General features: G+C 35.0%; 1 protein-coding gene across 3 annotated transcripts in view; it reads right to left on the bottom strand.

Annotated features, from left to right (window-relative positions):
• Positions 1 to 9,686: 9,686 nt before the first annotated feature.
• LOC136037364 (gametocyte-specific factor 1-like) overlaps positions 9,687 to 23,944 on the bottom strand; it is a 41,080-nt gene continuing 26,822 nt past the window's right edge. For all 3 annotated transcript variants that reach the window (XM_065720096.1, XM_065720079.1, XM_065720090.1), the window contains 2 exons: positions 22,019 to 22,194; positions 9,687 to 13,301 (listed from right to left, as the gene is read on the bottom strand). In XM_065720096.1, the coding sequence (XP_065576168.1) occupies positions 13,156 to 13,301; positions 22,019 to 22,194 (322 nt within the window). In that variant the 3' untranslated portion in view covers positions 9,687 to 13,155. The remainder of the gene's footprint in view (positions 13,302 to 22,018; positions 22,195 to 23,944) is intronic.

Here is a 23,944-nt window from a genome sequence, read left to right on the forward strand (position 1 = left end):
TTTGTCATCTCGACAACTGAACCAGATTTCTACCATTCATCATCTTCAGGACCATATTATTGATAAAACTACTGAAGCTATGAATCTTTGCCCACCTATATGTTATCTGCAGTAAACAAGTCTAGAGAATTCTAGCTGGATCCAATGCAGTGGTATTTTGACAAATTTGTTCCAGCAAATTCAGGTATTCAGACGAATCTGACTTCAGATTTGTCACTCCATTCATAAGTTATAGGCCCTACCAAATTAAAGGAAAACTCAAATCTCTTAAGACTTGAAACCCTCTCCCCCTCGACCTATTTGATATAGGGGTTGTAATACCAGAACTTGATATGAGCCCTGATCTTAGGCATCTTTGGTCTAGTTTTCATTCGGATCCGTTACTCCATTTGCCAGTTATACTAAATTAAACAGAAAGCTTAAATTTTTCAGGAATTAAAACCGACCCCCCTTGTTAAATTTGAGCTAGGGTCTTTATCTCAAAACTTGATGTGCCATGGTCTTAGGCCTCTTTGGTTCAACTTTCATTCAGATCATTTTAGTCACAAGTTACTCTGAATTAAACGAAAAACTGTTATTAGCAGGTAAAGCCCTCTCCCCCCTGTTGTATTTGAGCCAGGGTCTTCATCTTTCAACTTGATGTGTCTCATGATCCTTGGCACCAAATCTGGCCATCAAAATTTTCATCCAAATCCAACCAGCGGTTCTCCCCCTATAGTTGATTATACAGACGGACGCACAGACAGACAGACGGACGGATAGATTTTGCAACGTATTAGGTAGCCGTGTTGGCTCATTGGATCCAAAAAAAGGAAAACAATAGCATATCATCATCCAGGCATCCTCACCTATTTGGATAGTGGAAAATATCCATCAAGATAGGTTTTTGAAATCTGTCTGTCTGTCCTCTCGTCTGTGCAATCGAGTATAGCGGGAGAACCGCCAGTCAGATTTGTATTAAAATTGAACTATTGGGATTAAAAATGAGCTTAATTATGGCGATGGGGCTTTAAGTGTAAAAAGAAAATTCGATTTTTTCATTTAATTCACTGTAACTTGCAAATGGAGAGATGAATTTCGATGAAAATTGAATAAAGATGCCTAAGAGTATGATATGCATTGAGTTCTGGGATGAAGACCCAAGCTTAATTAGGGTGAGGGGGCTCTAAGTGCTAAAAAAGTTGAGTTTTTTGTTTGTCTCACTTTAACTTGCGAATGAAGTAATGGATCTCAATGAAAGTCAAGCCAAAGATACCAAAACCATAAGACACATAATGTTTGGAGATAAAGACCCTAGCTTAATTAGGGAGAGGAGGCTTTAAGTACTAAAAAAAAGTTTAGTTTTCATTTAATTCTGTGTAACTTGCGAGAGATTGATGGATCTCAGTGAAGATTGAACCAAAGGTGCCTAAGACCGTGACAGAAATCAAGTTTTGAGATTAAAACCCTAGCTCAAATAGAACGAGGGGATCTAGACCAAAGATGACTAGGATCAGGGCTCATATCGAGCTCTGATATCACAAGCGCTATCTAAAATAGGGCGAGGGGTTTCAAGTTTTAGGAAAGTCAATTTTTCTTTCAGTTTAGTAGGGCCTGTAATTACTTCCATCCATGGCTTGCCCAAAGCCTGGAAGTAACCCTTTTCCAAAATAAGTCATACTGAAGCCAACCTTCAACCAAATATTCCATCCCCAGAGAAAAACTACTTTGTATGGCACTTGGTATTTACCATGTGACGTACAATGATCGCAAATTCTGTCGGTCTGTCAGTCCCGGTCTTGCTAGTTTAGGCACTTCCAGATAAGCTAGGATGATGAAATTTGGCAGGCGTATTAGAGACCAGACCAGATTAAATTTGAAATTGTTGTTTTCCCGATTCGACCATCTGGGGCGAGTAGGAGGACAAGAATTAGATCGGATCTTAATTAAATTTGATATTTAGAAGGATATCATGTCTCAGAGCTCTTATTTTAAATTCCTACCGGATCAGGTGACATTGGAGGGGGAAACATAAAATCTTCGAAAATGCTTAGAGTGGAGGGATCGAGATGAAATATAGTGGGGAAAATAAGCACAAGTCCTAGATACGTGATTGACATAAACAGTCACTCTCTTTTGGGGAGTTTGGGGGAGGGCTAATTCTGAAAAATTTGAAAAAATGAGGTATTTTGGACTTACAAAGGAATGATCAGATCTTGAATTTCATCGGATGAAATTTCATATTTAGAAAGACCTCGTAACTCGGAACTCATGTTTTAAATCCCGACCAGATCCAGTGTCATTGGGGGGATTTGGGGGGGGACCGGAAACATTGGAAAACGCTTAGAGTGGAGTGATCAGGATGAAACTTGTTGGGAAGAATAAGCACAAGTCTTAGATAAGTGATTGACATAATCGAAATGGATTCGCTCTCTTTGGGGGAGTTGGAGGGGGTGTTAATTCGGAAAAATTACAAAAATTGAGGTATTTTTAATTTAAGAGTGGGTGACCGTTCGTGAGGTATTTTTGAATTTGATATTAAGAAGGAACTCATGTCTCAAATCTCTTATTTTAAACCCCGACCAGTTCTGGTGACATTGGGGGAGAGTTGGAGGGAGAAACTGGAAATCTTGGGAAAAGCTTAGAATGGAGGGATCGGGATGAAACTTGTGGGTGGAATAAGCAAATGTCGTAAGTACGTGATTGGCGAAACTGGACTGGATCCGCTCTCTTTGGGGTAGTTAGGGGGGTCCAGTACTTTGGTGAGTTTGCTACTTCTGGACGTGCTAGGACAATGAAAATTGGTAGGCGTGTCAGGGACCTGCACAAATTGACTTGGTAAAGTTGATTTCCCCGATTCAACCATCTGGGGGGGGGGCTGAAGGGAGAGGAAAAATTAGAAAAATGAGGTATTTTTAACTTGCGATTGGGTGATTGGATCTTAATGAGGGTTGATATTTGAAAGGACCTTGTGTCTCAGGGCTCTTATTTTAAATGCCGACCAGCATTAAGCCTCTGATTTTTCTTTTAAATTAATCTATTGATTCTTATAATTTTGCTAGAGCTCATGCCATATGAGCTCTTGGCTCTCCCGACCTCGTCACAAGTGCCATATCAGCTCTTAGCTCTTGTTTTATTCCTTTTTTCTCAGAAGATTTTTGACTTAGTCTCATGGTTTTTGCCACTTCATGGTGCGAAAACAGCTGCTAGAAATAGATAGGTTGCAACTTCTGCCGTATTCTTTTAGTGTATTTAAATGTGTGCTTGCATCGTGCCTGCGTCCCCTTAGAAGTTCTGTTTCTTACGGTAATATTGGTTTGTCTTCTGTTGCATATGCAGACGACGTTCTTCTTGTTGCCCGGACTCGCCGTGGATTGCTTTCCAATTTTACTATATTAACCAATGAACTATCTAAGATTCGACTTTCAGTTAATGCGTCTAAATTTGAGTTTATTTGTATTAATAGCCCTTATGCGGTCGCTCCATTTGTTGCTGGAACTGCAATTCTGCCATGTTCTTCTTTAGTTAGTTGGCTTGGTCTGTGTTTCGGTCCAACACTTTCCACTACCTTTTCATCCCTAATGAATCAAGCCGTGAAGAACCTATGCGTCGTTTACGGAAAAATATCCCCAAACAAAAGCCGTTACAACCGCAACGGTTTGTGCATGATTTATAACGCTTATTGCGTCCCTGTGCTTTTGTTTTTATCAGTCTTGGCTCATCTATTTCGTAAGAAAAATCGCCATACTCTACGTGTGGCTTATTTCAGATATTGCAAATTCCTCCTCCGGCTTCCTAGATGGCACCAAAATAGTAGAATAATTGATCAACTTGGTTTAATAGATATGCCTTCTTGGATTCGGTTTTCCAGTGATGATTTATGTAAAAAGACTATCTACTTTATTTCACGTTTATGACCTTTTTTAGCCTTGTTTTCCATATTGATACTGGTTAATTAGTCCAAGTTGTCTTTTGTCAGTTTGAATTTTATTCTTGCTGTTTATCGTTTTTGTTTTTGTTTATGTATAATACTCCGTACCTTGTGTTTTTTTATACTTTTACGGATAATAAAGTTCATTCGTTCTGCAGTTTGATCAGCCGCATGGAATGCGTCTGAATCAGGGGGCTTGCTGCAGGCCCGTGATTTTATAATATATGTTTGTAGGGAGTTTTACCGACCATCTGAATTGACTACACAGTATGCGGCTTGCTTGAGTGTAAAACCAGCCAAAGGATATAGATGACATACATTTTCATAGCGTGTCTGAAATTTAACTTGAAAACTTGAGGCAGTTTTCCTGTAAAGGTGCCGAGGGCGAGACATGTCATCAAAGTGTGAATCAAGACTTCATTTTCATGCCCTTCTCTTCTTTCAGCACCCTGAGAGCCAGCGACCTTCAGCTAGCTGCAAAAAGTGTGGATTTTTGCTGCTCCTTTTTATTGAGCTTTGATTTCTCTTATTAAAAAAGTCTGCAACTGACTCACTTGGCTCCTTACTTTTAAATTTGAGTTTTTTTGTTGCTAAGGTTTTTACTTATTGAATTACTTATTGAACTACTTTATTACCTTTTATCTGTTTTAAAGCCAATCCAAAGTTTATTTTTCTATTTTCAATATTTTCTCCACCATTCCGACATGTTTCAGAATAACCCTGTATTTTTTCAAACGTGCCAGATTTGACTGAACACTAATCTCCAGAAGTTCAACTCTATGTGCGCTGTATTAATCCTGTCATGTGGTCTGTCTGATCCAATCAGAAGTTTTTTGACTGCACTTAATTGTTTTGACAGTTTTTTTCTTTCAAGCCGTTGTGTTGAAAATTGGTTGAGATTATTTTTTGGACTTCGTTGGGTGTCTACCAGCCAAACAAGGGAAAACAATTATTTTCAATATTTTTTTTTATCATTCCCGCGTGTTTCGGAATAACCCTGTATTTTTTCAAACATGCCAGATTTAATTGAACACTAATCGCCAGAAGTTCAACTCTACGTGCACTGTGTTAATCCTGTCATGTGATATGTCTGATCCAATCAAGAGTTTTTTGACTGCACTTAATTGTTTTGATAGTCTTTTCCTTTCAAGCCGTTGTGTTGAAAATTGGGCAAGATTATTTTCTTGGACTTCATTGGGTGTGTACCAGCCAAACAAGGGAAACGGTTAAAAACGATAAAACGGAAATTATGGTTCTTGATCAAGATTTCCAAGAGAGGAATGACAGGGGGCATTTTATAGGCAAAGGAAGGGGCTAAGAATCCTTCATAATGGCTTTAAAAGAAGGTAGCATGGGCTTGATACCAGAAATATATATATATATATATATATATATATATATATATATATATATATATATATATATATATATATATATATATATATATATATATATATATATATATATATATATATATATATATATATATATATATATATATATATATATATATATACATAGGATAAATACTTGAAGTAGTACTTGAAGTAATTGAAGTAATACTTAAGTACAATTTTGGTAAGTACTTGATATTTGATACTTAAGTAAAAATTTGGAAAGTACTTATTACTTGATATTTAAGTAAAAACACAATGAGTACTTAATACTTGATACTTAAGTAAAAATTTGGAGTACTTGTTGCAGCACCGCAATAAACTAAGCGGTCAGGAAAATTGAGGAAGTGAATGGGAGGCCCATCTAGTGGTACAAGTAAGCAACTGTCGAGGCAAAAAAAAAATCTGAAGTGGAAAACCCCAAAAAGTTTTACAAATACTCCTTTTACTAACCAATAAAATGATATGTCAATTAAAAATGAACAGAAATTAATTTTGAAACTCTCTCCCACTTACAAAGGATTTTCAAAGAAAAGTTAAGAGCTACATCAAACCAAAAACAAGCAGAACTAAAGCCAAATACCAATTCAAGCTTGAAAGAAACATAAATCACTATCAATGCGAAAATCAAGCAGAAATAAAATTGGATTATCGAGTCGAACTGAAATAGAACAGAAACTACCACAAACAGGAGTAGGTCTTGATTTATAGTGGTGAAGATCAGAACTTCTTCAAAACACAAGAACATCATTTTCGTTTAGCTGAAAAAACAATATTAAACGATTTATCTTTACTGACGTTAATAATCCAAAATTGCCGAGCCTTTGAAGAATGAATAGAAAATCAACATTAATCTATCAATCTAAATTCAATAGATCTTTTCAGAAATCTTTGTTATTAAGGGGATTTTCTTTTTTTTTGTTCATGTTGACAAATAAAACACACATATCTTATAAATATTTGTTTTCAACAGAGCGCTAATGGCATTCTTGTTTTTAGAAAGGTTAGAGGGCATTAGTGGTAATCCTGTCAATGATAGTTTATGTTCTTTTTTAGTTTCACCTGATCATTTATGATAATTTCTGCTCCTCTTGGCTTTGATCTATATTCATTTCAAGCTAGAACGATTATTTAACTTTTTTTTACTCGTCTCGGGTTTAATGTAACTCTGCTTTCCTTAGAAAAACTTCATTTGTGAAAAAATTCTTTTTAAATTAATAATAATACGTCAAAATAATTTATGTTTACTTATACTTTTAAGGCCACTCTTTAATATTTTGAGAAAAATTGTGCTTAAACAATTCTTCGCCCTAAAGTTTTAACTACTTACCTATTGCAAGAGAAGTAAAAAAAAGAGAAGCTTTTAATAACAATTATGCCATTTATACTCACCATTGGTGAACTATCCTCAGAAGTGAACTTATTGATTTAACAAGGGCTGGAGTACAAAAACATCTTGATTAACACTTAATTAATTATCAGCTAATTGCTGACCTTTTCTGGTTTAAGTCTCGTATAAAAGTATTTAGTGGCTTACCGATTACTGTTTAAGGCGCCCTTTGTTATTGTGCCCAGTTTAGACGAGCAAGTCCTTTTGTACATTTATCTTTTACAACAATTCTTTAGGAGGACGGGGGGGGGATTGCCTCCAGGTATGTTTTCCGCCAGGTTATACATACACTATATTATCCCCTCCTCCAACTATGTTGTCTAGCGGGATGCTGGACGGTCAAAAATTGACATCAAGCTGCCAAGTTTGCCAATGAAACTAGTGTTGCAGGGGTTTTCAAATAAGAAAGACGCGGTCCCGGTCGACCATTTTCAAAACAACACTACGAGTCCTGATTCCACTAACAGCTACAGAACGAATATTTACTCCCAAAAGCATGCGCAATTCAAAATACATATCTGGCAAATGACAAAAGAGTAGCGCATGCGAAAACAAAGAAGAGCTCGTCAAGAGAAGCAGATGCATCCATCTTATTAAAATCTAATTATTCGTTAATTCCTGTACAATACTTGTCTGTCAAACAGATTTTGTTCACAGCAGCCAAACATATACAGCACTGCCCCTACAAATAAGAATGACGCGGCATGTGGCAGTAGAACCCTTATACAAAAGAGATGGCGGCACAATCAGTTACACCATAATACAAGTTCCAATTAATACAAATCAGTTGGGATCCTCGGTTCCGCGAAAAAATATATTTTTTTTATATATTTTGCCTGAATTCTCAAAAAGTGCATTTTTATAATATGTGCATTATATAAATGAAAAACTTCAAAAAGTGCATTATATAAATGAAAAACTTCATTTGTGAGAAAATTTTTTTTAAATTAATAATAATACGTCAAATAATTCATGTTTACTTATAGTTTTAAGGCCATACTTTAATATTTTGAGATTCTGCTTAAACAATTCTTTGCCTAAAGTTAAGTTAACTACTTACCTATTGCATAGGAAGTAAAAAAAGCTTTTAATAACAGTTATGCCATTTATACTCACCATTGGTGAACTATCCTCAGAAGTGATATAACTTATTGATTAAACAAGGGCTGGAGTGCAAAAACATCTTGATTAACACTTAATTAATTATCAGCTAATTGCTTACCTTTCCGGTTTAAGTCTCGTATAAACATATTTAGTGGTTTACTGATTACTGTTTAAGGCACCCTTTGTTATTGTGCCTACATTTACGAGCAAGTCCTTTTATACATTTATCTATTGCCCCAATTCTTTAGGAGGAAGGTGGGGAGGGGGGTGCCTCCAGGCATATTCTCCACCGGGTTATACATACACTATATTATCCCCTCCTCTAACTATGCTGTCTAGCGGGATGCTGGACGGTCAAAAATTGACCTCAAGGTGCCGAGTTTGCCAATGAAACTAGTGTTGCAGGGGTTTTCAAATAAGAAAGACGCGGTCCCGGTCGACCATTTTCAAAACAGCACTACGAGTCCTGATTCGACTAACAGCTACAGAACGAATATTTACTCCCAAAAGCATACGCAATTCAAAATACATGTCTGGCAAATAACAAAAGAGTAGCTCATGCAAAAACAAAGAAGAGCTCGTCAAGAGAAGCAGATACATCCATCTTATTAAAATCTAATTATTCGTTAATTCCTGGACAATACTTGTCTGTCAAACTGATTTTGTTCACATTCTTATACAAATAAGAATGACGCGGCATGTGGCAGTAGAACCCTTATACAAAAGAGATGGAGGCACAGTCAGTTACACCATAATACAAGTTCCAACTAATACAAATCAGTTGGGATCCTCGTTTCTGCGAAAGAATATTTTTTTTTTATATATTTTACCTGGATTCTCAAAAAGTGCATTTTTATATCCAAGTTTTTCAGCGTTCAGCGGTAATTCAGATCAATACAGAGAGGACAAGGATTTAAAACCTAATCTACCTCCATCATCCACGATTCATAAAAAAAATCTTAAAGAGACCACCATGAGAGAATTTATAAAAGATTGTGACGTGTTTCCTTCCCCTATGAAGCAAATATGCTTATACGAAACGGAATATCGGCCAAACCCAGCGACCCTTAAGTAAAAAATAGCTCATTTTGAGAAAGCGGGAGATACACCCTTAGGGCGAAATGTTAATACGGATTTTCGGCACAATATACTACACATATTGCTATATACTGTTTCAACAGTTTTAGTCGTTATCAAGCCGATTAGACAGGTGTGTTTCACCACATGTACCATATGCATGGCATTCCTATCCCAAATGTAACTTGTTTCCAACCTCTGGGAAACAAATATGCTTCTGAGAGAGGGAGCGTGGCCAAACCCTCATTTAAAGATTCTTAGTTACACAATAGCTCATTTTGAAAAAGCGGGAAATACATCTTTATAGCCAAACACTACCCTTGGTTTTCGGCACAAGATAATAAACATATAGCGATACTGTAATACAGAATACTGCTTAAACCGTTTTGGCAATTATCACGCCGACATACTAGGGGTGTCTTACCATGTTCGTATCATCCCATTCATGTGATAAGGGCACAAGTGACAAAAATGGTAAACTGAGGTAAATACTTTCCATTGGCTAAATCCTCTTTCTGATGAGGTCGGTAAAGTCCATTTTCCCTCAATTAAGCTCAAAGTTCAAAGAAGACGAACTAATCGCTTCTTAACTACTCCATACAATATTTTTTACGAAATCTTGGTTCACTTGACCCTCATCTTTTTGGCCTCAGAAGAAAGAACTTTACAACAGTTATTTGACTCCTTCAAAATTCAAAATTGCGAATTTATCCTCTTATCGCACGAATTATAACATAGGGGTTATTCTGTTCCAGACAAAGGTAATGTACATTAAAAAATGATGATTTTGCAGTAGCAAAAAAAGACACAATTTCGATCAAAAAATTTATTTTTCCTTCGATTATATAAAACCAACTTATAAAATTATACATGATTATATAAATCTCTTCTTTCTATGTATAGAACTAAAAATAAATTAATTCCATGTCACCTCAATGGCTAATAAAACAAGGCATTACATAATTTTGGAGTTAAGCACAACCAATCCCAGATACACTACTCTTTTCAAGTAGTCATTAAATTCTAAGTTAAACATTCCATTTTCAAGTTCAAAGGATGTCGAGTGGCCAGGAACGTCGAAACTGGACCAAGAAACTTTCTCACGTAACATCGTTTAAATTGGCTTTGATCCAAACAAATTACACATTTCAATTCGGAGGAAGTGTGGTCTTGCCTCTCTTTTACCGTGAGGCCAACTTAATTAAACAAAAAAGTCATACTAAAGTCACAACCATCGCAGGAATTCTCATTTTAAGTTTAAGGTAGACTTGAAGAAGATCTTAAATCTTTATTCACATTTGAAGTAATGTACTTAAATTTCCCGCCCAATTAATTTCCGCGAAGTCAGCTAACAGTTGTTTCTGCGTGATTACAAAACACTTTTAGCAACAGGTGTACAACAGATATAGGCCTACGAATGATGTTATACCTATAGATCATGTAAACAGCCATTCCAAAAAAACCTGACCTGAGAAAGCTCAATTAAAAAACATAAGATACAAAATACAATTCAAATAGCCTACCTCGTAGCCATTACAAGCATAAATATTACAAATCAAATCCCTGAATTCTTGGTGCAGAATTACTCTAATTAAGAAAAATTCGATAGTCGCATTAAATTTAGAAAAGACAATTTTTTTTTAATATATATATAAGAGTATTATACAAGAGTGGTAATGAGATTACAAAGGACTTTATCACGAAATAATTTAAGACATGCTATACAATAGAAACATTCCACAAATTAGAACTCTCTTGATTTCAACCCCTCTCTTTTAAGCTTTGGACTTTCTATATTGCCCCCTCCCTCAGACGCAAAGAAAATAAACTGATATATTCCATCAAGCGTGACTTACCATTAATCCAATCTTTTAAAAAATTAATTTAGGACAGTCCCTTGCCTAAAAATAAAAGAAAAATTACGTATCTGCGTATTGAATACCTTTCCGGGCTTTGAAATCCGATTGAATCCCTTGTAAGGCTTTTGCAGAACTAATAAAAGAATTGTACAAAATCTACGGTCCTGGTGTGGAAATTAAAAAAAATAGTCTTCTTTTTTTTTATTCTGGTCAGATATCCTTAATTATGTTAAGTTCATACTTCTGAACGAGCAGGTACTCACTATATTTTGTGGGAGGGGGAATAATATAAATAGCCAATTTGAATTAAAAGTGCCAATAAATTTGGGAAACTATTAGATTCCGGGCGATGGACGTCCCGGTGCAAACTCACTGCGTAAGTATATGCTGTTGAATATACACTCAGAAATGGCATACATACGTATTGGAATAGTCTTAACATTGTTTAAACTACTATCAGTTCAGTGGGCTTCACAATATGATACTGTACCTGATTGATGAGATCAAATGAAGAAAATGTTGACAATCCAATCTGATTCGTCATAATACTATTATACGTATTTGATTTTTTCAGAATTAGATTAGTTCTGCAATAGGAATTCAGAATTAATTTGTTATTTGCTTTCTAAAATAAATAATTTTAATTAAGTAGGCTAATTGAATTTTATGGTGTAGCAGATCTCTTTGATCTGGAAATTTTATATCTATAATTTTATTATAGGAAATCTTATGATCTATAACCACAAAATCATTTTTGTTAAAACAACCCACATAAAAGTTTTATTACCGCCTGTCTTGAATTCTCTTCGGGGGCTGCCTATTATTGCACATCGAAAACATCAGGTGATGGCGCCATGTGCTGTCAAAATATGCCACGTGGGGTGGAACTAGGCAAGCACTGAGATTCACACCAAGTGGTGAAGTCTTAGCAGCCCTCCGTAAGTTTTATTTTGATAACGAAAGATAATGTACAATCTTGTTCACAAATGATGTTTTGGACTTAGTCTCCTCGCTATATTAGCAAATTGTAAATTGATAACATATATTGAAACTGAAATTAGGCAAAAATGTTCAGTTTTGGCAACAAAGTAAAATGAACTAGCAATCATTCTTTTTTCTAAAAACTTACTCTAAATTAATCTAAACAGTCGTTCTAAATAACACCGTTCTATTTCTGCAGTGTTTGAGTTATCTTTGAACACTTATCGTCAAAAACTAAACATCTAAATTATCGGTACTATTTTCTTTCTAGTCCCTCTATTTTCAAAAAACAATGCTCTAAATTGGCCTAAACAATTTCTGTAAATATTATCGGTCTATTGCTGCATTGCTTAATTTGGCTTTGAGCACTGGTCGTCACAAATTGCTGATCAAAATTGCAGATTTTGGATACGGGGGGGATATCCCCCACTTTTTATAAGGTCAATTTACTTAGGAAAAAGGTCAAATAAAGGCCCATTGCACAAATGCATATTTTAAGCTTGAAAATGACAGATCTAACACTAAGCTGCACCCCTCGAATCAGTAAAAAAAGATCTAAAATTCAATTCATCACCCCTTAATTAATGCACTGATTTACCCCTGATTAAAATTCACCATGAAAGTGAAGTAGTCTTTGATTAGTACTTTGAGATGTTATCAAGTTCACGTCGATTGGGAACGTTTTCCCGAAACCAGAGTAAAGAAACTATTCACAGCGCCGTACCCAGACGGGGAGGGGGTGATGAGACCCGGTGTTAATCCTGTTCTATCGCCAAAAATAGAAATCCAGCAATATGAGGGGGGGGAGAAAGGAGGAAATTGAAGAGGAGTATCATTAAGATTACAAATTTTATCACACAGTTACATTGGAAGGGCTATACATCGAGGGATTTAATGAATCAGAGCCATCTTAATTGCAATCCTCTTTCTTTAGTTTTAAACTTACTCCACCCCCCACCTCATAAAGAGATTAACCTCAAATAATTAATCAAGTATCACTAAAAAAAAAAAAAAAAAAAAAAAAAAAATCAAGAACAAAAAAAGGCTTAGAACTAGATGAGACACATAAAAATCACATTTACGTACTGAATGAAGTGTTATTCTGACCTTCAGCACCTTTTCAGAACTGACAACAGATTTGAAAAAACAAACAGAAAAATTGCTCCTTTTAAATCTTATGAGAATCCTCATAATCAGACTAAATTTATAGTTCTGATCAGTCACATACTCATAATTTGTTTTTTTTTTACAGGGGGGGGGGGGAGATATCTATTTTAATGATTCGAATAAGACGTGCCAATAAATTCGGATGAAGGGGGGATTCAGACCCAGACACAACCCCCCCCCCTTGCGTACGTGTATGCTTTTAAATATATACTTAGATATGATATAGTCAATATTGAACATGGCTTGAAAAAGTCTAATAACATTACTTTAAAATTACGCTGAAAGTGATGGAAATTCATCCTCAAGATTCGTTTTCGGTCCATTGATTTCGGACGAATACAGGGCCAACGAAGTTGGATTCTCCACTGATGGCTTCAATGACACACTTTGGCTGTCAAAATTAGCAGCTAACTTTTTACCTAAAAGACAAAAATATAATAACATATTTAAACGGAGTTTTTAATTTAAATAAATTCTTCCCAAATCAAAATCTGACTGAAAAATCATCATGATGTTCTTTAAATTAGTTCTAAAATTAGATGAATGAAAGCTATAGTTTGAGCCAAAGAGTATGAGTAATTTATAAGAGTGGAAACTCGCGGTAGCGTCCGCAAAAAAAGCAAAGAAAACAACAACAATCAATCAATTTGTTCAAACAAAATATTCACAACAAAAACACTTCAACATAAACTTTCCTGTAAGCCTCTATGGCCCGAAAAAAGAAGAAGAGAAACAAAATGAAACGAATAGATAAAAAAAACACACACACGCAAAAAAAAAACAGCATAATACATTTACACCATTAAGAGACTCAACACAAAAAAAGAGAGAAAAAAAAATACAATGTTTAAGAAACTGAAACTTCAAGAGACTTTAAGACCCCCCCCCCCAAAAAAAAAAAACATTATAAGCTTTGTAATCGTTTTTCTGTCACGAACTGATATTAGACACTTATTACAACACTCATTTTACCATCTACACAAATTAAATAAATTATTCTTATATTTACACTGAAAAAAGGATAAGTATCACCAAACACTAGATGGCGACACAAGAACCAATTCATACTCTTGTAGTTACTCTTATGTTTGAGTAATAGACTTGATTTACTTTTTACTCGTCATTTGCTACTTCTTTTCTTTTTAATCTAACATATAAAGTAGAAACTAACGAAAGTAAATAAAAACTGCAAAAATCCATATTTACAATGTGATCAAAACACTGTAAAACAAGGCAATTAAACGCTACAATAAACCAGAGGTCTAGACCAGAGGTGGCGAAATCATAGCCAGACTCACAATCTTCAAAATTGAAAATTCACGCAACACATTTTCCTCGTAGGTATTTTCGAAGACCACACTGCCTTTCCATGACGTACAAACAAAGGTTCAATAGGACAAATCCTTATATTTGACAATTAAACAACAAACCATTCTCTGGATATTTCAATCACATATACAGTGTCCATCTTCAGCAGATAAAGTTTATCTGCCGAAGACGGCCATTCCAGAGATTCATAGAATCCAGAGATTCTTTTGTTGTTTCAATGACATAAAAGGATTTATCCTATTGAACTTTTATTGTACATATTTTCCTCATAAGAAGAAAGCCTTTTTTTTATTTGATATTGTAAACTTTGGCGAAGGTAGGCTTTACCGTGTTAGAGGCAAAATAACAATTTTCAAGTTCTGTCAAATGTCCATTTCTTAGATGACAATATCCATATTTTTATTTTTAGAATTTACAGAAATTCCTCTAAGTTGTCGGATGAAAATAGGCCAGTTCCTGTCACATGTTCCAGTGCTTATCTACTTGTTTTACTGAATATAAACCACCAATTAAGATTAATTGAGTAAGTTCTAAATTCTGTTTCTGTCCTCGTCGTATGTACATTTACTGTATTATATGTGTAAGTAAACGTTTTCATACTCTACATATAAACTTTATGAAAGTTAGAGACGCTAGTCATCCTCCATCGGTCGAACCGCCTATTGTAGGCCAACGCTACCATAAGACTCTAAATGAAGAGAGAAAGTCACACTTTACATAGAAGTAGACTCTTTACAGTAAAATGCCCGATTTGAGACAACAGAAAACGTAAGGCAATACTGTTTATTTCAAAGTGAGTATCTCCAAATTTCCACCTTATAGTTGTGTGAAGGTTTATCTTTCTTCAATTTTAGTTCAATAGAAGTTAAATTATTATTATTTAGTCAAAACCATACAAAGTCGAGGTCACCACTGTGCCAAAAAAAATATATATATCTTTATAAGAAAAGTATGGTAAAATACCTGATATTCACTGGTAAAAATATGATTTTGTCTATAGTTATACTTTTTGCTTGACCGAATGAGAAAGATTACTTCGGGGCAATTAAAAACTGCAAGAAAATACTGCTTGTATAGGATCGAGAATTTTCCAAATTTTCAGATATTGGCCAGTAAAAACGTGATTTTGGCTACAATTATAGAAAAACTAGGTGTTGGGGGAATTCGCGCGCCCCCCAAGCCCCCCGCGCGCGTAAGTCGTTACGCGCCATATTAGTTATGCGCCATTGTAATTGTGTCCCTGTGTCCACCTGTGAATATATATATATATATATATATATATATATATATATATATATATATATATATATATATATATATATATATAAACTTGCGAATATACAACATTGTTTGCTGTCCCATTGTCTGTGCATATAAATAGATTGTCAGGTTTACCGACTCTTGAACATGCAACATATAATTGTCCATGGGAAAAACAATCCGTATTCAGATCTATACTTCATTATTCTAATGATTGCCCATGAGCTTTGTTGATGATGATTGGTAATCGAACATTCCTGTGTCACCGTCTTCATTTATATATCCCCCCTGTGCCCCCCGGCGTCCCCGTTGTAATTGTGTCCCTGTGTCCCAGTCGTCATTTATATTCCCTGTGTCCCGGTTGTCATTTGTGTCCCGGTGTCCCAGTCTGTAATTTCTCTTTGAGTGTCCCGGTCGTCATTTACATCCCCTGTGTCCCGGTGTCCCGGTCCTCATTTGTGTCCCGGTCTGTAACTTCTCTTTGAGTTTCCCGGTCGTAAGTTACATTCCCTGTGTCACTTTCGTCATTTGTGTCCCGGTTGTCCATGGGAAAACAATCCGTATTCAGATCTATACCTCATTATTCTAATGATTGCCCTTGAGCTTTGTTGATGGTGATTGCCAATCAAACATTCCCTGTGTCCCGGTCGTCATTTATATATACCCTGTGCCCCCGGCGTCCCGGTTGTAGTTGTGTCCCTGTTTCCCGGTCGTTATTTGTGTCCCGGTGTCCCAGTCTGTAATTTCTCTTTGAGTGTTTTCTCTTTGAGTGTCACGGTCGTCATTTGTGTCCCGGTGTCCCGGTCTGTAATTTCTTTTTGAGTTTCCCGTCGTCATTTATATTCCCTGTGTCCCGGTCGTCATTTGTGTCCCGTTTGTCCATGGGAAAAACAATCCATATTCAGATCTATACTTCATTATTCTAATGATTGCCCTTGAGCTTTGTTGATGGTGATTGCTGATCGAACATTCTCTGTGTACCGGTCGTCATTTATATATTCCCCCTGTGCCCCCGGCGTCCCCGGTGTAGTTGTGTCCCAGTCGTCATTTATATTCCCTGTGTTCCAGTCGTTATTTGTGTCCCGGTGTCCCAGTCTGTAATTTCGTCAGTCAAAAAACATGACGTCAGTCGAAAAACAACTTCATGACGGCATAATGCTCAATCCTTATAATGACGTCAGTCGACCAACATACATGTGTGTCCCGGTCCCTAATTTCTCTTTGAGTGTCCCGGTCGTCATTTATATTCCGTGTCCCGGTTGTACATGGGAAAAACAATCCGTATTCAGATCTATACTTCATTATTCTAATGATTGCCCTTGAGCTTTATTGATGGTGATTGCTAATCAAACATTCCTTATGTCCCGGTCGTCATTTATATTCCCTGTGTCCGGCCGTTATTTGTGTCCCAGTCTGTAATTTCATCAGTCGACAAACATGACGTGAGTCGACAAACAACTTCATGACGGCATAATGCTCAATCCTTATAATGACATCAGTCGACACACAAACATGACGTCAATCAACAGACACACAAAAAACAAACAACTTATATATATATATATATATATATATATATATATATATATATATATATATATATATGCATATATATATATAGAACATACATCTCTCTCTCTCTCTCTCTCTCTCTCTCTCTCTCTCTCTCTCTCTCTCTCTCTCTCTCTCTCTCTCTCTCTCTCCCTCTCTCAAAACCTACTGTGAACCTTGGAAATCGTCGATACTGGCAATAGACGGTAATGCCAGCACACTACAATGCAACACAAAAAATGTACAAAAATGCAACTGGCAATACTTTTTAAACAAAAGTAAGGATTTTCAGAATTTCCGGATCGACCACATTGCTGGACAAGTTTTTTTTTTAATTTGAGTTTTTTGAATTTTTTTATACTACAGATAGATAGATAGGTCAGTGTATTTCAAAAGCCCAAGGGCAATATACACATGAAAGTTCTTAAGCTGAACTGGCCGGACATGACAACAAACAACAAAGAAAGATAAAACTCAACAAAAAATTCCTCAAAAGAAACTGCGGCCAGTAGAGAGAAAAGACTAAAATAACGCGGATATTTCGCCTGTATCTAAATTAGGCGTCCTCAGCACAAGATAAAAAGAAAAAAAACACTAAACTAAAAACAAATAAAACCACCACCAATAGTAATAAGTACAATCGTCGCTACTGATCCACGAAGGGAAAAGAAGCTATTCGAGTTACTTCAACGAGAACATCAAAGCAACTGCGTAAAAATTACGGAAATGTAAACTGAGTTAACTATTCTTTTGCGAAATAATCCTCTTGCTAGCGAATGTTGAGGCAACTCTTTTTGGTCCAGTAGGTAATTTTGTCCCCTGGTGCTCATGTAAAATTTTAATTCCCTTTTTGACAATTGCTTCATTTTTCAAAAGACTATCATAAATTGGGTCAATATTTAAATTCCCTGTGTCCCTATTTACTGAAAGATTAGCAAACATATGTTTTTCAATTCCTATAACCTTCCTCGCCCACTGAGAAAAACCCCTATCATTAGAAATAGCTGTAGCCTCATCAAATTGTACAAAATGTTCAGGATGAAAGAATGTATGTTCAGCCAGAGCCAAAACAAAAGTTTCAGGAGGCTTTCTTAATTGTAGGATTTATTATTATTATTGGTAATGGTTTTATTTGTTTTTATTTCTTTTAGGTTTTATTTGTTTAATTGCAGGATTTATTATTATTATTGGTGGTGGTTTTAAATGTTTTTAGTTTAAGGTTTTTGTTCTTTTTATCTTGTACTGACGACGCCTAGTTTAGATACAGGCGAAATATCCGCGATATTTTAGTCTTTCATCTCTTTTCTCTCTACTGGCCGTAATCTTGTCTGATTTTTTTCTTTTTAATTTTATCTCTCTTTGTTGTTTATTGCCATATAAACAACAAAAAATTCATATAAAACAAAGAGATCACTAACAAAACAAACTGTAGATAACACAAACATTTAAACTATTTTTTATTTCTAAAAAGTTATCTATGAACACGCCAACCCTAGTTATTGTGGCTGGTCGAGTTATATTCAATCTATATTTGCTAGAAACCAAAACTCCATTTTTATTGGCAAATATCTGATATTTTACCATACTTCCATCACAAGAAAGCATCCATTTTTTCTTATGGGCACACGTAATGACTTCTATTTGAGGTAGTTAAACACTATATGGTGACTGTTTAAAAAAAAAAAAAAAACAACGAGAATTGAAAAATCCCTAGCTCTCGCACTTTGAAATGGTATATAAATGGTATACTTTTATATACTTACATACTTTAAAATAGTATACTTTTAACACATACTTTTAAAGACAAGTCCAACTATAAAAGTAAAATTAATGTTATTAAAAAATTAATGTTAGAGAAATGTAATTTTGAATTTTTAAATAGTAATGAACTAGATATTAATGCTAATTTTCAAAATTGTTTTTCAATTATAAATAGTTTATTGATTGATTGTAGTATTTGTAAAAATGTAACTCGTCGTAGAGAAACTCCAAAGAAACCATGGATCACCCGAGCTCTTTTAAAGGCTATTATTAGAAGAAGAAATTTGTTCAAAATGTGTGCGGCTAGTAATAGTGTAAGTGATAAAACAGAATACAAGATTTATAGTAACCAGTTAAATGCACTACTTCGTAAAGCCAAAGCTGATTACTATTGTAATAAATTTAAATCTTGTGAAGGTAACCCTAGAAAAACATGGCAAATTATAAAATCCGTCGAAGCCCTAATAATGATGGTATATTTCCTGACGGTATACATAATGATAGTACAACTGCTGATAGAATATGCCATCATTTTGCTAATGTGGGAAAGGATCTGGTCCAAAGTATAGTTATTTCTGAGCATGAAGGTAGTTTTAAGAAATATTTATCGAATGCAAGTGATGTTTCAGCATATATGAAGCCAATCAACGCTTCTGAGCTTTCTGAAACACTGAAAAAATTAAAAATTGGAGCTTCAGGCTCTGATTTTGTAACAGTTAAAACTTTAAAGTATATTTACCCTGTTATTTCCGGTCATTTAGTGTATTTATTTAATGAATGTTTAAGGACTGGAGTGTTTCCAAGTTGTTTTAAAATTGCAAAAGTTATTCCTGTCTATAAAGGTGGAGATAAAAATGTACTAGGAAATTATAGGCCCATTTCTTTATTACCAGTAGTATCTAGATTGTTTGAGAAATTGATAGCTAAAAGAATGGTTGAATTTTTGGAGAGTAAATCATTTTTTAATCCAAATCAATTTGGTTTTCGGAAGGGTTTATCTACTGAGCATGCTGTTTTATTTTTGACAACTTTTGTGAATGATGCGTTGGATAATGGTATGAAAGTCGCTTCTGTTTTTCTTGATATTGTAAAAGCTTTTGACTGCGTTGACCATTCTATACTCATTGCCAAATTAGAAAATTACGGTTTTAGAGGACCATTTCTTGAATTACTGTCCTCGTTTTTAAAAGAAAGAACTCAATATGTACAATTAGGGGATAATGTTTCTTCAGTCAGTAGTGTTAAACTTGGAGTACCTCAAGGATCTGTTCTTGGTCCCCTGTTATTTCTAATTTTTATAAATGATTTATGTAGACCTTTTAATATGATTTCGTATGATCTTGACATTGGATGTGATAGGGAAAAAGTAATTGTTCCCAGCTTTGCGGATGACACTCATATAACTGTGGCTGCACAAACAGGAATTCAGCTGTTGAGTCGTATTAGTTCTTGTCTGGAGTTTGTACAAAATTGGATGAAGCTTAATAAGTTAAATTTGAATTATAGTAAATCTTGCTTTTTATTGTATGGTAGGAGCTCAAATTATTACCCTTGGATAGATAGGCTTAATATTGCTGATATGAGTATTTTAAGAATAAATTGTACAAAATATCTAGGAGTTTTAATTGATGAATGTCTCAGCTTTAGAGAACATATATATTATATTAGTTTTAAACTCGCTAGGAATGTAGGCATTTTAAGAAAGTGGCAGTATATTTTCCCAAGAGATATTTTAAGAACACTATATTATTCCTTAATTCATCCTTATCTGCTATATTGTTGTAATGGTTGGGGTAGTACATTTCCTTCTCATCTCCATCGTGTTCGAGTTTTGCAGAATAAAGCGCTTCGAGTGTTATGTGGTGTAGGTTTTAAAGACTCGGTACAAAAGAGGTATATAGAATGCAAAATCTTGCCTTTGGCAGGACTTATTACTTTTTATCGAAGCCTGTTTATATATAATTATTTTCAAAATTGTTTACCAATATGTTTTAAAAGTATGTTTGAATTAGGAAGTGATATTCACACACATTCTACGAGACAGTCCGATATAATTCGTCGTCCGCTTGCTATTACCCGTAGATCTCAATTTTCTATTCGGCATCTAGGACCCCATGCATGGAATTGTTTACCTACGGCTTTGAGAAACATGGATAGTTTTCTTGAATTTCGGCGGGAATTAAAGCTATTTTGCCTCAATATTTATGGTTTTGATGGTTGAGTGGACCTCAAGTGGAGCCAAGATGTTGGTTTTGATTTTGGCGGTACTGGTAAAGTGGTCTTAGTTTCTTTTGTTTTGTCTCTTTTGAAGTGTAATTCCGTTTCGATTGATATGCAGGGTAATTGATTTTTTTTTCTTCTTCTTTCTTTTCTTTTTTCTTTTCCTTTTCCTTTCTTTTTATTTTTTTTCTTCTTTTTCGTATTGTTTTATTTGTATGTGTATTGGGGTTGTAAGCCCAAACAAGCTTTGCTTCGGGCCATTTGCTTGTTTTGTTTTGTTATTTATATTAATAAACCCATCTTTCTCTCTCAAAAGGGAGGACTAAAGAGAAATGGTTCTTTACGGGCGGGGGTAATTATGACCCTTAGAATAGGTTTGGACGGAGTTGGAGTGTAGCTGTTGGCACCAGGCGGTTTAGTCACGCGGTAAATTGTTAGTCGTAGACATAAATAGTATTTTACTATAAGAAGGTATTTATGTTATACAAGGGATTCGGTATTGAAAAACAAAACTTGTTTTATACTTACCCCTGCAAGGTTTCAACCCCAGGTTACCCATCTTTTTCAGAAAAAAAGTGGTTACTGTAATTCTTCATACAGAAACAAAGACTCAAGTTTTCTGGTTTTGACTAATCCCCCCCCCCTACTGGAAACGACGGGTCGCATATTGGCTATACAAGCATTATATTCACAAATTGTGTATTTAGAATCCATATTCAAGGGTCTGATATGTGAAGTAGCGACGTACCAATAAATTAAACAAACTACGCAAAGGATCCAGTATTCGACTAGTGAGTCTTCGTAGGGAGGGGCTTTGACTGTCCAAAAAAGAACTACATTTTCAAAGCTAAAATACCTGAAGTTCATTGCAGTTTAGGGTGTATTTGATTTATCAAAAAATTCTTATGACTGGGAGTTGGTCCTTCGTAAATTTTTAAGATTAAATCTTCATGTTTAGGCCTGTCCGTACACTAATAATGACAGTAAATCTAAAATAAAAATCTTGATACCAAACCTTTCGGCTTTCGTACAGTGGCCGGAGCAGGAGGGAATTGAGCAGGAGGCTGAGGTTTAGCAGCATCTTTAGCAGCATCTTTCTGTCTAGACGAACTTGGTAGGTGACCCGCAGAAGGCTGATACGGCAAACGGGATAACGTAAAATTTCCTGACGGTATATCAATACCTTCTCCACTAGAATCAAAATATAATGGTTTAATTTAATGACTTAAAATTGCCACAAAGAATAGGAAATAAGCCAGATGAGCCGGAACTAAGTAGAAAGCAAAAAAAAAATACGAAGTTAAATTAAATTTACAGGAAAATTACATTACTTTCCTGGATAATATTAAACAGCTACCCCCTCCTTTTTTTAAGGACAGTTTTCGAACCTTTTAAATACAACCTAATTTCAGAACCTTTATTCATTCTTTAATTGGTAGGATGTAGATAGCGGTGTATATTTCCAGAACTATATCTAACTACTTGTCATGACTTCATTAAAATAATTTATTATTTTTCTTACTCTAGTTTTTCTTTACTTGACGAAGAAAAAAAAAACACAAAGCCAATATACTTGTTTTAAATGATCTGTTAAAGCCTCTTTTTACTTGTTAACTGAATCAAATTAATTCTCTTCCAGTCAATATTCTCTATTTTTTCCAATGTTTACGAATTTATACATGAAACTACATTAAACACAATTATACATGCTTTAAACAAAGTTTGAACAATGATAGAATCATTTTTTTTTTAAACCGTCATACACCAAATGAATAAAACTCATAAGGAAAAAATAAAATTAAAAAACATTATGGGTGTTCTTCTAGATTTTAAGTCCAGTTAGACAAAAAAATATTATCTAGAAACAGAAAATAGGAAAAAAAAAGAACTTTAGAGCTTTTCAACATTAATTATCTCGTCTGTTAAATCTTTTTTTAATCTCTTAGAAGTTAGAAACAGTTAAACTTAAACAGTTAGAAAAATAGTGACACTTCTGAAAGACCCAATGTCGGGGTCAAATACTATTCAAAGTAAAATAGTGAACTACTACTAACAACTCAATGCAGCACCGAACCGCCTGAGGCCAACAGATAAACGCGCGCTTCACCTCCATCCCGATCTATTCAAAGCCTCCCTCTTTACATCCTCCCAAGAAGCTTCCATTTCCCTTAAATCTTGTCTTTACGGCATCCTCCCACCCCATTTGGGATTCCACCCCCATCTGCTTTTTGTTTGACCCTAGACAATTGGCGGACAAGGAACATCTTTGGTAATCTGTCATCCTTCATCCACAGAACGTTCCTAGCCATCTCAACCTTTCTCTCATTATAGCCCTAGAAAGCCAAAGTAAGGTCAATCCATTGTTAAAAAAAAAGAGAAAAATATTATTTGTCATCTAATGTTAACTTAGGTGCTAAGTTGTCATAACAGCAAGCTGGGTGAAAAAGTAGAGGGAAGAATACATGTAACTGGAAAACACTCACAAGTCACGTGTCTTTTTTTTACTAATCTTTAATTCTAATTTGATCAAAAATAGTCTTAGCAAAAACATTTCTAATGTATTTTTTTTATTCCAATCCATGTTATACTGGCTCCAAAACTGAACAGTGAGTTTGAGCAAACTCAGCCACACACCCAAAAAACTTTCCGGGCAATAAATTTAGTTTTTCAATTTTCAATTATTCAATACAAGTTTTGAACTTTATTTCGGTATTTTCCTAATAGCAAATCCACTGCAACTACAATAACAGCTTTTGCAGACAGATCTTTCTGAAACGTGAGATAGCATATTTTTCTGAAACTGCCACTGAATAGCCAGGAGTTCCGTTTTTGCATATAGTTTTATATGTTTCTCCCATGTATTAGTTTTTTTTTTCTCCAAGTCATTCAATTGGAAATTGAACACTCCAGCGCCATTTATAAGAGTCGAGTGGTTATAGGG

Source organism: Artemia franciscana, chromosome 2 (genome assembly GCF_032884065.1).
Source record: "Artemia franciscana chromosome 2, ASM3288406v1, whole genome shotgun sequence".
Taxonomy (NCBI): Eukaryota; Metazoa; Arthropoda; class Branchiopoda; order Anostraca; family Artemiidae; genus Artemia; species Artemia franciscana.